The sequence below is a fragment of the Ranitomeya variabilis genome, chromosome 4 (assembly GCF_051348905.1).
Source record: "Ranitomeya variabilis isolate aRanVar5 chromosome 4, aRanVar5.hap1, whole genome shotgun sequence".
NCBI classification, from domain to species: Eukaryota; Metazoa; Chordata; class Amphibia; order Anura; family Dendrobatidae; genus Ranitomeya; species Ranitomeya variabilis.
The window spans coordinates 68,711,395-68,727,173 of NC_135235.1; the positions used below are offsets into that span (position 1 = coordinate 68,711,395).

The 15,779-nt window shown below is 41.9% G+C and overlaps 1 protein-coding gene across 3 annotated transcripts in view; it reads right to left on the reverse strand.

Annotated features, from left to right (window-relative positions):
* Nucleotides 1–1,240: 1,240 nt before the first annotated feature.
* PCGF6 (polycomb group ring finger 6) overlaps nucleotides 1,241–15,779 on the reverse strand; it is a 46,983-nt gene continuing 32,444 nt past the window's right edge. The window contains exon 10 of one of the 3 annotated variants that reach the window (XM_077258674.1): nucleotides 1,241–1,560. In XM_077258674.1, coding sequence (XP_077114789.1) covers nucleotides 1,504–1,560 — 57 coding nt within the window. In that variant the 3' untranslated portion in view covers nucleotides 1,241–1,503. Of the gene's footprint in view, nucleotides 1,561–9,473; nucleotides 10,936–15,779 lie in introns of those variants that run through there. The other 2 variants (XM_077258677.1, XM_077258675.1) reach the window with 2 other exon arrangements.

Consider the following 15,779-nt stretch of genomic DNA (forward strand, 5'->3'; position numbering starts at 1 on the left):
CGGCATCTGACTTCAGCGTGCAGGCGACGGGAGCGCATGATGTCACTTCCATGCACCCGCAGTTACGTGCACGCTGACATTAGCTGCTGGCCTCTGATTGGACGGCAGCATGAATGTGTGTCACCCACTGGTCTGGTCGCTACACCCCTGCACCATCCCTATAACTGGAAGTGAGCAGCCGCAGGGAGGAGATAACTTAATTTTCTCCCTTCCGAAAGTGAACTTGTCGTCAGGATTGTGCACAGTAAGCTACAGTGTCAGGTCGGTGCTGTTATACGGACTACTATGATACCTGGTGATGAAATCCGTCTTGTGGTTGTTGTTTAATCTTTATTCTCAGTTTTGTGTTAATGATAATCTCATGCTCCAGGGGCGGCCTGTGGGGTCTTCATGTGGTGCTCTAACTAGGTATTCATAATTCAGACTGCTGACAGATCCCTCACTGACCTGCCCCCTTGTTATGGTTTAAAAAAAAAAAAAAAATCACTTTTATCAGGCAGGTGGTGGCGCCTGTGCTGTAGCTTGATGTGGTGGATAATATGCTTATTTTCACTTTATTTAGACATATAATTTTTTTTTTTTTAATTATCGTAATCAAAATGGCCCGGCGGACGCGCCTGCGTAGTAGCTTCTATCATGTTCTGATGGTATTGCACAGGCGCCTCCTGCGACATTTTGCTAGAGAAAAAAAAATTAGGCTAAATTAAGGTGTATTGGAACAATGCTACTGCGTAGGCGCCGCCGGCACCATCCTGATGGAATCTAATTTTTTTCTCTACCAAAATGCCACTGGCGCAGTAGCATTGATCGCGTCCCGATAGAGGATCCTGCGCAGACGCCGCCATCTTGTTGGAGCCTAGTTTTATTTTTTTCTATAGCAAAATGGGGCAGACGGCAGCACCTGCGCAGTATCATCTATCGGAGCGCAGCAGCCGGCACCATTTTGATTAAGATAATTTTTTTTCCAAACAAAGCTATACGTCTAAATAAAACAAAAATATGCATATTATCAACTGTATCATACTGCATCGCAGGTCCCACCGCTGGTGCCTGCCCGATGAACGTTAATTTTTTTTTTTCAAACCAGTTTATATTTAGAATATAAAATAGGGTGCAGGTCACTGAGGGATCAGGTTTTTTCTATTTTTGAGTTTGCGTTATTTTACTCTCCTTCTTCCCAGAGCCATAACATTTTTATTTTTCCATCGATATGGCCAGGGACGAGATGTACTTTTGAAAATGCCACTGGCTTTACCATATGTCACATTTTTTGTCAAATATGTAAAACAAAACAAAAAAAAAACTAAACTCAATACTAGATTCACACTTCTTGAGTTTTCAGGAGTCTCATTATCATCACAGACAGGATTTTAATTAAAGGTAACACGTCTATTTACAGTCGAGAAAATTCACAATAAGCGATAACACAGCTCCTGTCGCTCCACTATGACCGCTGCGCTAATCCGCTCATTAGATTTTAAATACAACTAAGTAAGATCTGAGTCAGTCTATTGATGTCAATGTCCATGTGGCTTTACTGAAAGAACAGGAAGTACAAATCTGGAATAGAAAAAAAAAAAAAATTACAAAATAAATAAATTTAACATGAAAACAATTGTCTATTTTCTGATTACACATTTCCTCTATAGATGAAGATACACTGTAAGTAAAACGAAAGGTTCAGCGTTTCCCCACACGTCACCCTGACATTATCCTAGTTGTGTACTGGCCATCTGTTGTTACCGCCAGTAATTTGGCCTCAGTCGTGTGGTCATTAGTTATTGGCCACGTCTCTAGTGTCTCACTGGCCGGCCTGATGAATTGCGGTAATTATTTCTTAGGCAGAGAATTGTTCTGGCAGCGGCAGGTTTTGGAAGAAATAACCATTGTCTATTGTTGCCTAACCATCCCTACTGGATATCATGGCGCTGACCTCCTATTTGTCTTAGTGAACTACATTTTCATTTTCTATTTAAAGCACATTTTTTTTTACTTTTATTTTATATAGGAAAAACGTAGGAATAATCTTAAAAGTTTATCTGTACATGTGGCTTTACTTGTGGTTCTCTTTCCATCATAAACAAAAAATAACGAGGTAAAAACATAAAAGATGTAAACATTTTGAAATGGTGAATATTATGCCGCCATCTCACACCCACGTTCTTTCTGAATAATATTCTCTAATATGTTCTATGTTTTGCATCAGTCTCCAAAATTGGCCGTAATTCATCCAAGTAATTATGCCAAAATTCAAAAATAGTTTTTGAAAAGTCGCAAAAACATTTTTTGTTGTGATTTTTGGTGCTTTCACAACAGTTTTGCCCAGTTCTGCTAAAGTGGGAAGACCTGGGGCGGGACGGAGGCATGACGCCACAGCTTATCTACGGTAATCCACTTTACAAATGTGCCCGATTCGGTAAGAGGTGTGCCCATCCTATGACTCCAACCCGACGCCTCATAAAGACCGGCATGAACATCGCCAGTCTGGATGAATCGGGGCCAATCACAGATCGTACACCTCTGAAAAAGAGTGCACCATTACTCCCTGAGGAAGCAAACGCGAAACATGCTTTGACTGCTTGGCTGAAGAGCAGAGTTTCTTCTATCATGTACATTGGGGACGGACTATCTACTATATATTTTTTTACATGTGTGTTTGTTTAATTATTTATATAATTTATTCATATATATTTTTATTTATTAGGCCTATCTGTACATTGAACCATTTTATTCTGATACTCTGCTTTATCGTGATATTTTTATTGTGTCTGGTATGTTTATTTATTGTTTCGAAATTAGTTTATCAATAAATATTTCTATGCCTTCATGGTGTATGAAAAAGTAAATATACATTTTTGGGGGCTGGTATATGGTTAGTTTTATCCTTCATGTACCCGTCTTTTCATTTTGATACATTTTAAATATTGTTCATTTTTTTCTTTTTTTGGTTGGTTTATCGTCATCTAAAAATAACCCAGATTTAAAGTTTTTAAGCAAAACTTTTTTTTTTTTTTTTTTTTTAATCAATGTCACTTTCTAAATATTTTTTTCACAGTAAACCTTATTCCGGGCTGATATTTTTCAGCAGCTACATTATCATTACAGGCAGAAAAAAAAAAAAAAGAAAATTACAATTTATAAAGATAAGACAGGATTCACAGCTTAACATACAGCTCACCGTCTCCCCCTCACTGTACAATTACCGCTGCATACAGTATGTCTAGGAACTATTCCACAGAAGTCAATGAACGTCTCCTGTCTGTTGTTTCCTACGGTCCATGTTTTTGCTGTAAAGCATCTCTTTAAATTCCGTTACAGAAGCTAACAAATTATGGCGGCCGTCATAATCATGTACATAAAACAGAAAAAAAATGTACAATAAAACACATTCTATTCAGGGTGTTCTACTGTAAACTTGTAATACTGTATAGTCATTTACCAGAAACTACTATTGTGCTTGATTATTTATTTGACATTTCTTTTATTAACATGTAACAAGAAACAACAATATAGTTATATAAAGCATATGTGCAATCAAAAAGGTAATACTGTATAAAAAAACAAAACAAAACAAAAACAAACAAACCCAGTTTCACAGCCTGGAAAGACATGCATGTGGAACAAATACCGTGGGGAAAATCAGTATTTGATACACTGCCAATTTTTCAAGTTTTCCAATTTTTCATGTAATAAAATGCTAATTACTGTAATTATGTAAAAATAATACAATGTAATTTTCTGTTTTTTTTTTAATTTTTAGATTTTGTCTCTCACAGGTGAACCATACCTACGATATAAATTACAGATCTCTCCATTATTTGTAGGTGGGAAAACTTGCAGAATTGACACACATCGGACTGGACAGCTCTGTAGCTTTTTTTCAGGGCAGCTTGGAAAGGTAGGTTACATGGGAAAAGCCTAGTGACAGGTTCCGTTTAAGGGTATGTGCACATGTATTCCTGAGGTCTGCAGACTTTTCCTTTTTACCTGCGGATTTCCCGCGTTTTTTGTGCAGATTCCACTGTGGTTTTCTATTATGGAGCAGGTGTAAAACCGCACAAAGAATTGACATGCTGCGGAATGTAAACCGCTGTGTTTCTGCGCGTTTTTTTCCGCAGCATGTGCACTGTGGATTGCGTTTCCCATAGGTACTGTAAACGCATGGGAAACCGCTGCGGACCCGCAGCTGCGGAAACGCTGCGGATCCGCAGCGTGTGAACATAGCCTAAAGAATCACTCTTCTTCATCCTCCCATCAAATTTGTATCCTCTTAATATATTGCAGCAATCATATTATATAGCACTGTGTACTTACAATTGCTCATTTTACCTTTCTACCCAGATAATTCTTCTCTTTTCCATTAGGTCTATGACATTACGTGAATAAAAAACTGACTAGCTGAATCCTTTTAAGCTCTATGTAGAAACAGGAGGTCAATTTTGTATGTCATGAGTCACTGCAAAAGTCCATGGCGGGGGGGGGGGGGGGGAGGGAAGGAGCATCTGGGTCAGGAGTTTAGGAGGGGAATGATAAATGCAGAGACAAGAGACTTCCTGTTTTTTTCATAGAGCAAATAGAACAATTAGGTGGGTAGAAAGGCAAAATAAGCAATTGTAAGTACACAGTCCTATGTAATATGATGATTGCAATATATTAAGTGCTTCTTTAAAGGGGTTCTCTGGTGGAAACAAGTTATCGGCTATCCATAGAGTCAGTGGTACCTGTGTGCCCTAGGAACCCGAGTCTGACACAGATGACACCCCACATCTCCACCCACCCAGCTGGACGGTCGGGGGTGTACTTTCAAAGGATGCCAACTATTATAGAATAAATGTAAATAAACACTACGGAACGTCATAAATACTTTCTCTTGACTGATCCCAGATTATAACCTCCACTACAGTCTAGAGCAGTATTTACAATTTTACAAGCCTCACCGCAGAAATTCTATTTTATTCCTTGCCGGCGCAAAGTCTACATAAAGCTGTTGACGAGAGACATCTTTACATCAGGAACCATACAGTAATCTGGTGTTAAATAAAAAAACACGCCTCTAGCATTTCACAGGCGCTCTATTAATCATATACAGATGTGACTGCTGGTAAGATAGTCAGGCGTTTCAAATATCAGAATTATGAATGCAGCTCTGGGCTATAATGACACAGGCTGCTGCTCGGGATCTGTGACAGATAAGTGATGTAATGGTGAGCAATTACAATGTGTTAGCACTTTGCTGTGGGGAACTCTCATTCTTAGCTGCTGGATTGCCGGCAATGCTATCAGATAAGTGGTGCAATTTATGTTTCAGATTGATAGAAACGGAATACAATAAAATGAATAATCGGGCAGATTTTAGAAATCTTCTGCAAAATCTGGAAAAATCTGCTTAAAAGAGAATCTGTACGCAGGTTTTTGCCACCTAATCCGAGAGCAGCAAAATGTAGAGACAGAGACCCTAATTCCAGCGATGTATCACTTACTGAGCTGCTTGCTATAGATTTAGTAAAATCAGTTTTATCAGCAAGAGATTATCACTAGAGGACTTGTATAGCTGCTGCCAGGTAGTCCTCCATACTCATTAGCTCGACATAACTAAGCCCCAGCATTCAAAGAACTGGTAGATCTGCAGCAGATAATACAGTGATTTTATCAAAACTGCAGCACGCAATAAAGTAAGTGACGCATCACTGGAATCAGAGTCTCGGCCCCTACATTACAGTGCTCTAGGAAGAAGTAGCAAAAACTTGCTGACAGATTCCCTTTAAAACTATGTTCACAAACATGCTTTCAAAACTACCATTTTATGATGTTTTCTGTGTTTTTTTTCTTTTTGGGGGTATGATTTGCACGTGCGCTTTGTCTACAGTACATGTTTCCTAAAGTTAGTTTTAGCCATAAAAAAACACAAAAATGCCATGCAAAAGTTTGTTGCAGTGTTTTTTTTTCATTGCTTTCTATGGTTGAAAATTAGCTGCAAACTCACTGATAAGAATTCATAAATAGCAGTTTTCTAATTCAATCAGGAAAAAAAAACAAAACGGGTGTGCATGTGTCACTCCCCCTGGAATACTTAAGAGTTAGAAAATCACATAGGGTAATGAATCGCAGATCTTCTTTACAGATGGTGTGATGGGTCCCGTGGATTTAGGTTCCTCTGGTGATGAAGAGGTTAACCACCTTTCTATGCTGGTCAGAAACATGCAGCTCCATTTCATCTGCTTCTGATCTGATAATTACCTCTTCCTATTGTCCCTGCCGGTGAAAGATTCATCTTCCTGCGCTGTGTGCTAAAGCTAAGTGGTTGGAGTGGAGTTGCTGCAGTAGTGATCTGTGGTTTGCTGTAGTACCTGTGTGTTTATCTCCCGGACCCTGTTCCCATTTAGTTTATTCCTCCCTGTCCCTATCTTCCTCCCTATTGTTGGTTAGTGCTTTTGTATGATAGGTTTTCTGTGATCCGTTTTGTCTTTGTGCCTTGGTTACATTTCTGTCCCATGCCTCATGGGTGGGGGAGGGGACAGATCCGGGTTTAACAGGAACATAGTAAGGTCAGAGACTCAGGCCTCTCAACCTTCAAGAGTTTCCCTGCGACAGGGATACCTAGGGTCCCAGTTCCAGGGAGTTTGATGCCCCTCTCCCTTACCGAAGACAGTTGCAGCGTGACATTATAAGATTTCTGAAATCTCATACTTTTTTGCTGGTACTGTATAAAGCAGCTTTTATTTTGCATAAAATATGCAGCAAAAAAACCCTCTGCATAGTCCAAGCCTGTACTACATATTGCTTTATTTTTAATGCTCCACTTTAGCAGGAAATGGTTAATATTCTATTGTTTTTCAAGTACTGGGATTAATATGCCTTAACTAATTAATGTCACCGTTTCCTGTACCGGTAGTAATTACTTGCAATCAGTAAGGAATAACTATCATTAATTTACATTACTGGTCGCTCCTTGCTGCGGGTAATAAGCTGCAGTTTCCTTGCAGAAAAGGAGAACAATGGCGGTGCGGTGAGAGTACGACGGCGCGGTCAGAGTACGACACCGGTCTACAAGACAATACTACACGGCAGGCTTTGAGAACTGTTATATTCTTGCGGTCAGTAGGTTTGGAAAACATTGGCAGAGGTCGTCCATTACTAAAATCCTTTGGGATTTCCCATCTCAGAAATTCGACAGGAGATTTATGGTCCATCTTTTCCTATTCAGCCACAATTGATTGTTTATGTGGTTAAATTGCAGATCATTTTCTTGCCCATTGATCTCTGTGGCAGAATAGATTTTTACATAGGATCTACTAGATACGTGAAATCAGAGTATTAATTGTCAGACTGGCCCTGAAAATGTCAAACCCAAATCCACACATTCTTGACTGCATTCGCCTCCGTGAATAAAATCTTGTCATTATTTCATTTTTTTTTTTACTGCAAATTTATATTCATTGTCCACTTGTGCTTGCTTCCCGTCGCCCCTTTAAGACCTTATACTGATTCAGCACGTCATCACAAAAGATTAAGCATAGGCGACGTCTCACCCCAAGAGACCACTGCAGCCGATGGCAATGGTCACAATAACAATTGCAAGGTCCAAGCTTCACTTTAGTATTCCAGCAATTTTACCTTAAAGTGGATTTGGCACCAGATTTTTACATACAATATTAATAGATCTCCTAGGACCTGATGAGGTGTGTGTACTTACTTTGAAAATCCACGTAAAAATGGCTGCATGATTCTTTGTGCGTTTCTCTCTCTAAAATAAAATTAACATTGTAGTTGTAGCTGGACACAAAAAATGTTCAGTTTTAATATGGCGATTATAAAACCATTGCGACACGATTTTTAAAGTAAACACAACAGCCTCATCAGATCTAATAATGTATTCAGCTTGAACAGTTAAGTATGGTGACAGATCCGCTTACATATTTTTTTCTAGCTGTATGAGGGCTTGTTTTTTGCCAAGCAAGTTGCAGTTTTAAATGACGTCTTTCATTTTAATTTATGATGTCCTGAAAAACGGGACAAAAATAAAAACAAGTGCAGAGAAATGGTGAAAAAAACCCCAATGTATTGTTTTTACACTGTTCAATGTTTTTCAGGTCAGTATTATTATGATAACACCAAGCTTGTATAGTTTTTTTGTTTGGTTTTTAAAATGGAAAAAAAATAGATTTTTTTTTTTAAATCTGCAACAGTAAGGCTGCCGTCACACTAGCAGTATTTGGTCAGTATTTTACATCAGTATCTGTAAGCCAAAACCAGGAGTGGGTGATAAATGCAGAAGTGGTGACTATGTTTCTGTTATACTTTTCCTCTAATTGTTCCACTCCTGGTTTTGGCTACAAATACTGATGTAAAATACTGACCAAGTACTGAGTGTGTGACGGCAGCCTTATGTTGATGGAGATGTGATGTTTTTATTGAGGTGCTGAAGAAAGATGAGGTGAGAAATGCACCAGCAGTCAGTCCATTTAAATGTCACTGTTTGAGACATCTAAATATTTAAATTAAAAAGGACCCGTTACTAGGTAAGGTAGACAGTATTTCTCTTGGCTACTTCTTGCTCCTCCCGAGTACACCATTTTTAGTTGTTTTTAAATCCGCCATACGGTTCCAGAGATGTGGGCCATTTATTTAAAGGGAACCTGTCACCCCCAAAATCGATTGTCAGCTAAGCCCACCGGCATCAGGGGCTTATCTACAGCATTCTGTAATGCTGTAGATAAGCCCCCGATGTCACCTGACAGAGAAGAAAAAGAGGTTAGATTATACTCACCTGGGCGTCCGGTCCGGGGCCTCCCATCTTCATAGGATGATGTCCTCTTCTGGTCTTCACGCTGCGGCTCCGGCACAGGCGCACTTTATCAGCCCTGTTGAGGGCAGAGCAAAGTACTGCTGTGCGCAGGCGCCGGGCCTCTGACTTTTCCCGGCACCTGCGCGCTGCAGTACTTTGCTCTGCCCTCAACAGGGCTGATAAAGTACGCCTGCGCCGGAGCGTGAAGACCAGAAGAGGATCTCATCTGATGAAGATGGGAGGCGCCGGACCGCGACACCCATCGGACCGTACCGGGACCGCCCCTGGGTGAGTATAATCTAACCTCTTTTTCTTATCTTTTAAGATACATCGGGGGTCAGTAGTGAATCAAGCGAGTTCTGGTTTCTGCTGTTATAGGTAGATGGCGGCTGTGTAACATAACTTGCATCAGCCAGGTATTGTGCAGGCTCAGCTCCTGAGCATGCGCCATACATGACGTAGGACACATGTTGTGAAAAGGTTAAAAAGGAAGGTGTTGTTGAAGGACCAACTCACTATTTGGCCAGGGCCTTACGTCTAGGACTCTGTTAAACCTTGCGACTTATAGTACTGCAGTTAAGTGCTAGCTTGTCATTGCTCCCTTGAGGAAAACCTCTTTTATTGCAATCTGCATTTTATAAAAAGTAACAAATCAAATCACAATATTAAGAAGACGTCTCATACTTTATGTTGAAACTATTTTATTACAAGTACGGTATATACAGGAAAAAAAAAAAGAAAGAAAAAGATATATTTTCTTCCCAACACCTATGGAAACGCATGTCCACTAGCACAAAATAATCTGCAGTTGTAAGTGAATTAATTTCTGCCTGTAGAGGAGGATTTTTGGTACTAATCTACCCCCCCCCCCCCCCAAAAAAAAATGAATATGATGCCCAGCAATGTAAGAATGACTGTGTCTTACTCTCATCCGTTTTGTGAATCAGACTCCGCTATTAAAGTTTATGGGGATCCATTAAAAACAAATGAAAAGCAGAAGACAGGCTTTGTCCTTCTATTTTCCATCCGTGCTTCATCTATTTTTTCACTAATCCACTGCGAAGTCAATGGACCCCCCAAAAAATTTCAGTCAGTCTGTCTACTTCAATGTTTTTAAAAACTGATGCAAACAGGTTGACACACGGAATAATAATAATAAAAAAGTAGATTTTTCATAAATGTTAAAAAATGGAAGTGTCAGTGTAGCCTTATATCTGGACTGTGTGTGCGCCTTGTACTGCTCATGTTTATTGTTCTTGTCTATATATGCCCCTTTTTTCACATGTAAAGCTCCATGGGATAAATGGCACAATATAAAAATGAATAATAATAATAATATCTATTACTGGTTTTGATTTTGAAAAAAAAAAAAAACTGCATTAAAACCTGTATGTGTGATCCTAGCCCAACACAGAGCACCAGTGAACGACCAATTTTTTGTTGAGGTGGTCAAAAATCATGAGTTTTTCAAGCATAAACATCTTCAGGAAACAAATGTTTTAAGAGCGGCTTTGGAGGAGTTTTCTATTTCCTGAAGCAGTTTTTGATGAGTTTTGGAAAAGGTTTTCCGTTCCCTGAAGTGTTGCATTATGATTGGTCAGTGTCTACTTTCAAGAGAATTTTGAAGGAAACCACTCTAAAGAAGTCACAAAAGTAATCTCTTCAACCCCCCCTCACCCCCCAAAGAAAGGGTAAATTGGAAGAGTTTCTTTTGAGGAGGATTTTACTCCAAAAGCCTTTGTGTGCTCATAGCCCATCTGGTTCACATTTGCCTGAAAATCATGATTTGTTTTTTTACAAAGACTTACCAGTGCAAATTTACATCAGTGGTTTGCAATCAGCAGCTTGTTAACTACAAGTCCCAGCAAGCTGGAGACGATCACTACTCATACCAAGCTCACTGACATAGGAGAACTATGCAACACTAATAAGCACTGATTAGACTGATGCCGGTGACACTGACGACAGATAAACCCGCAGTAGCACTTCCAGAGTGCTCTTCCCATATCTCACAAACAGGACCAACGTCTGACTTCATTAGTGTCGTCTTCACATCCTCTGAGACCCGTGGAGAAAACTTGTAGAAAACCCTCCCAAGTCAATTATATTGGAGACAGGCCCAGGCCAAAGTGGAGGACGAGTAATCCATCCTGAAGGCAAACAATGCAGAACAAGGATACAGATTAGAATAGGACACATTGGTCTTACATAAATGGCGTCAAGTAACTAGATGCCCTGGTAAGCAAGGAAAGGGCGCGAGGCAATGCAGAACACAAGGAAATTTACACTATACACGGACACATGAGCCAGCATGGAGGTTACAATACCAGAAAGCTCGGAACTTATTAACCAGCTTCTCTTCTGCCGTCCCTGGGCACCTGCGCTAATTGCTCACTGGCCGCCAGGCTGTCTGCCAGCTGCCATCATGTCTCCCCAGCCAGTCAAGGACTTGTGTGCGGAAACACCCTGCTTGGGTGCACAAACACGACAACGTGCAATATTCTGGCTGTAGCTCTGTGTCACTCCCTATATTTTTATCTGCCCCTCAGCACGGAACTGCAGAATCACATTACATCCAGGTCCTTTTGTAGTCTATGGAGACACACGTCTGATCGGGACTGAATACATAAGCTAGCAGGAGGCAGTATTTTAGATACCTACCTACAGGATTTCACACCCCAAACTATTTGTCTGCATGTAGTGCTTTCTAAGACAAGTCGAGCAATACCTTTACGTGGCCAGTTGGTTCCTCCATTCCTGAGAAATCAGTGTTTGTTTGATATGGAAATAAGGCTGAGGGACCAATTGTAGATCCGAAGCCTCTGTCACTCCAGCTCTATCCTCCGCCTCCTCCTGCTTGACTTAAGACTAGTGATGAGCGAATATACTCGTTACTCGAGATTCCTTGAGCACGCTCGGGGGTCCTCAGAGTATTTTTTAGTGCTCGGAGATTTAGTTTTTCTTGCCGCAGCTGAATGATTTACATCTGTTAGCCAGCATAAGTACATGTGGGGGATGCCTGGTTGCTAGGGAATCCCCACATGTACTACTGCTGGCTATCAGATGTAAATCATTCAGCTGCGGCAAGAAAAACTAAATCTCCGAGCACTAAAAAATACTTGGAGGACCCCCGAGCATGCTCGAGAAATCTCGAGTAACGAGTATATTCGCTCACCAATACTGAAGACTCTGTTGCCTGAAGTTATACAGCAGAGAGGCTTTCAGTCAAACAGGAAGCGGCGGCTCCAGTTCCATGGTTAGTAAATCACGTCATCGCTACTGTTATCTCTCTTTCAAAGATAATTCCAGAAACACCTTTACATGGCCAGTCCGTTCTTCCATTCCTAAGAAATCAGCATTTGAATTGATATGCAAATGAGTCTGAAGAGCTATGGTAAATCTGAAGCCTCTGTCACTCCAGCTCTATTCTCTGCCTCCTCCTGCTTCACTGATGAACCATTTGCCTGTAGTTACACGACATAGAGGCTGTCAGTCAAGAAGGATGCGGCACTGGGTGGCCGGATAGAGCTGGAGTGACAGAGGCTTCACATCTACAGCCTCCTTTGCATATTAAAGCGCCAATATCTCAGGAATGAACCGCAGCTGATATTAGTATGGATGACACGCTGTGGTCAGTAAGTGGATGCCGCAGTCTCATGTCAGCTAAAACATTGGTTTGAGGACTCCACACATTATTTTGCTCGAAAAGTGAAAATTCTGGCATGTGCTGTCCACAAAATATACATTAAAATGGCCATGCAGGTACATGTACGTTAGGAGAATGCTTCTTTCTTCAATTATATGGAGTGGGAATGTGCAGTGCAGTCCCTGGAAAGGCCACAGCCCGGCCTGGATTGTGAATTCTTTCCATACAAAGGTCACCTTCCCGGCTGCGCTGCCAAGATTGTTATATTAGCACATTATAAAATATTCCTCCACTGAAACAATAACTGGAGCTACAACGTTTCCACTGAGTGCATCTTATAATTTATTTATTTTATCCTATTAATGGTGGATAGGAAAAATATGAAATTAGAAATAATCACTGGCGCTGACCTTGGCATTCTACTGCTTGGCACAATATATACTTGCTGGTTAGAGAATTATAAAGTAAAAATCAGTCACCGCAGTTATATCCTGTACAGTAATTAGGTAAAGTACAGAAAATATATAAAGAAACGCACTGGCGAAAGCTGGAGAACGAAGCATCACATGGCGGTATAAGGCCGAGCTCAGACGTCGGTGTAGCACGGTGCGGGACTGCATGCATGTACAGGCCTACAAGGCTTTTGTGTTAGAATCAGGAGATCCGCGGTCAGTACTAAAGTCGCTGTCCGTATTTGGCCCATGATACACGGACGTCAGAATTGTGCCTAAAAAGGATACTATGTCTATATAGAATCCTCCATGTCATGTCTTACAGGGAACTGCAGAGAAAACTACTAAACTAAACTGTTTCTGACAGTGTGAGCAGACACATGGATGATAGTCGCCTGCTGGAGGTCATTTTGCAGAGCTCTGGCACTGTTCCTCCTTGCACAAAGGAGGAGGTAGCAGCCCTGCCCTACTATGGCCCCTTCTATGTCTCCTGGTGTACTGGCCTGTCTCCTAGTTTTTGCTCCATGCTCTGAACATTCTGCTGACAGACACACAACCCTTCTTCCGACAGCCCGCATTGATGTGCCATCCTGGATGAGCTGCACTACCTGAGCAACTTTTGTGCGTTATAAACACCGCATAATGCTACTGTACCTCTAGGGGTGAGAGCATTTACATTACTGAGTTTCATTTCCCTGTCTTGAGGCATTTCCACTGAAGTTGGATCAGCCTGCAATTTGATTTTCCACTCTGATTTTGAGCATCATTCTATATCCAGACCTCCATGGGATATTAATTTTGATTTACATTGATCATTTTTATGTTTTATTGTTCTCAACGCATTCCACTATGTAATTAATAAAGATTTGACCGTATATACTCGAGTATAAGCAGAGATTTTCAGCCCAAATTTTTGGGCTGAAAGTGCCCTCTCGGCTTATACTCGAGTCATGATCGGTGGTGGGGTCGGCGGGTGAGCACTGTCATATACTCACCTAGTCCCGGCGTTCCTGTCGCTCCCCCTGCCTGTCACACTGTCTCCGGGTGCCGCAGCCTCTTCCCCTGAGCGGTCACGTGGGACCGCTCATTAGAAAAATGAATAGGCGACTCCATCTCCCATAGGGGCGGAGCCGCCTATTCATTTCTCTAATGAAGCGGTGCCGGTGACCGCTGATAGAGAAAGAGGCTGCGGCACCGAAGACAGGCAGGGGGAAGGAGCGGGACGCCGGGAGCAGGTAAGTATGACATATTCACCTGTCCTCGTTCCACACGCCGGGCGCTGTCTCCATCTTCCCGGCGTCTCTCCGCTCTGACTGTGCAGGTCAGAGGGCGCGATGACGCATATAGTGTGCGCGCCGCCCTCTGCCTGATCAGTCAGTGCGGAGAGACGCCGGGAAGATGGCGCCGAGGAGCTGCAAGAGAGGTGAGTATGTTTTTTTTTTTTTTTTTATTGCAGCAGCAGCAGCTATGGGGCAATAATGGTGCAGAGCACTATATGGCACAGCTATGGGGCAACGGTGCAGAGCACTATATGGCACAGCTATGGGGCAACGGTGCAGAGCACTATATGGCAGAGCTATGGGGCAACGGTGCAGAGCACTATATGGCACAGCTATGGGGCAATGGTGCAGAGCACTATATGGCAGAGCTATGGGGCAATGGTGCAGAGCACTATATGGCACAGCTATGGGGCAACGGTGCAGAGCACTATATGGCACAGCTATGGGGCAATGGTGCAGAGCACTATATGGCAGAGCTATGGGGCAATGGTGCAGAGCACTATATGGCACAGCTATGGGGCAACGGTGCAGAGCACTATATGGCAGAGCTATGAGGCAATGGTGCAGAGCACTATATGGCACAGCTATGGGGCAACGGTGCAGAGCACTATATGGCACAGCTATGGGGCAACGGTGCAGAGCACTATATGGCACAGCTATGGGGCAACGGTGCAGAGCACTATATGGCACAGCTATGGGGCAACGGTGCAGAGCACTATATGGCACAGCTATGGGGCAACGGTGCAGAGCATTATATATATGGCACAGCTATGGGGCAATGGTGCAGAGCACTATATGGCACAGCTATGGGGCAACAGTGCAGAGCATTATATATATGGCACAGCTATGGGGCAACAGTGCAGAGCATTATATATATGGCACAGCTATGGGACAACGGTGCAGAGCATTGTATATATGGCACAGCTTTATGTGGAGTATCTATGGGGCAATGGTGCAGAGCATTGTATATATGGCACAGCTTTATGTGGAGCATTTATGGGGCCATAATGAACGGTATGGAGTATCTATTTTTAATTTTGAAATTCACCGGTACCTGCTGCATTTTCCACCCTAGGCTTATACTCGAGTCAATAAGTTTTCCCAGTTTTTTGTGGCAAAATTAGGGGGGTCGGCTTATACTCGGGTCGGCTTATACTCGAGTATATACGGTACCTGGAATATTTCATTCAGTGATATTTAGGATGTGGTATTTTAGTGTTCCCTTATTTTTTTGAGCAGTGTATATGCTCCAGCACCAGTGACTCCAATGTGATGTATATACAGCAGTCTCAGTGTATCCTGTATGATGTATATACAGCAGTCTCAGTGTATCCTATGTGAGGTATACAGTAGTCTCCTTGTCTACTATGTTATACTCCAGCATCAGTGACTCCAATGTGATGTATATACAGCAGTCTCAGTGTATTCTTTGTGATGTATACAGCAGACCTTCCAGTGTCCGAGTTCTATGATACGTGAGCAGATATGAAATTCCCACTTTGAGAAGACCTGCAGAGTAATATACTTCTGTGTTCTATACGACTTACTGCTGCGAGTGCTTTACAAAACAGATTACAAAGAGTTGACTACACTCCAGACCAACACAAACCTGACCC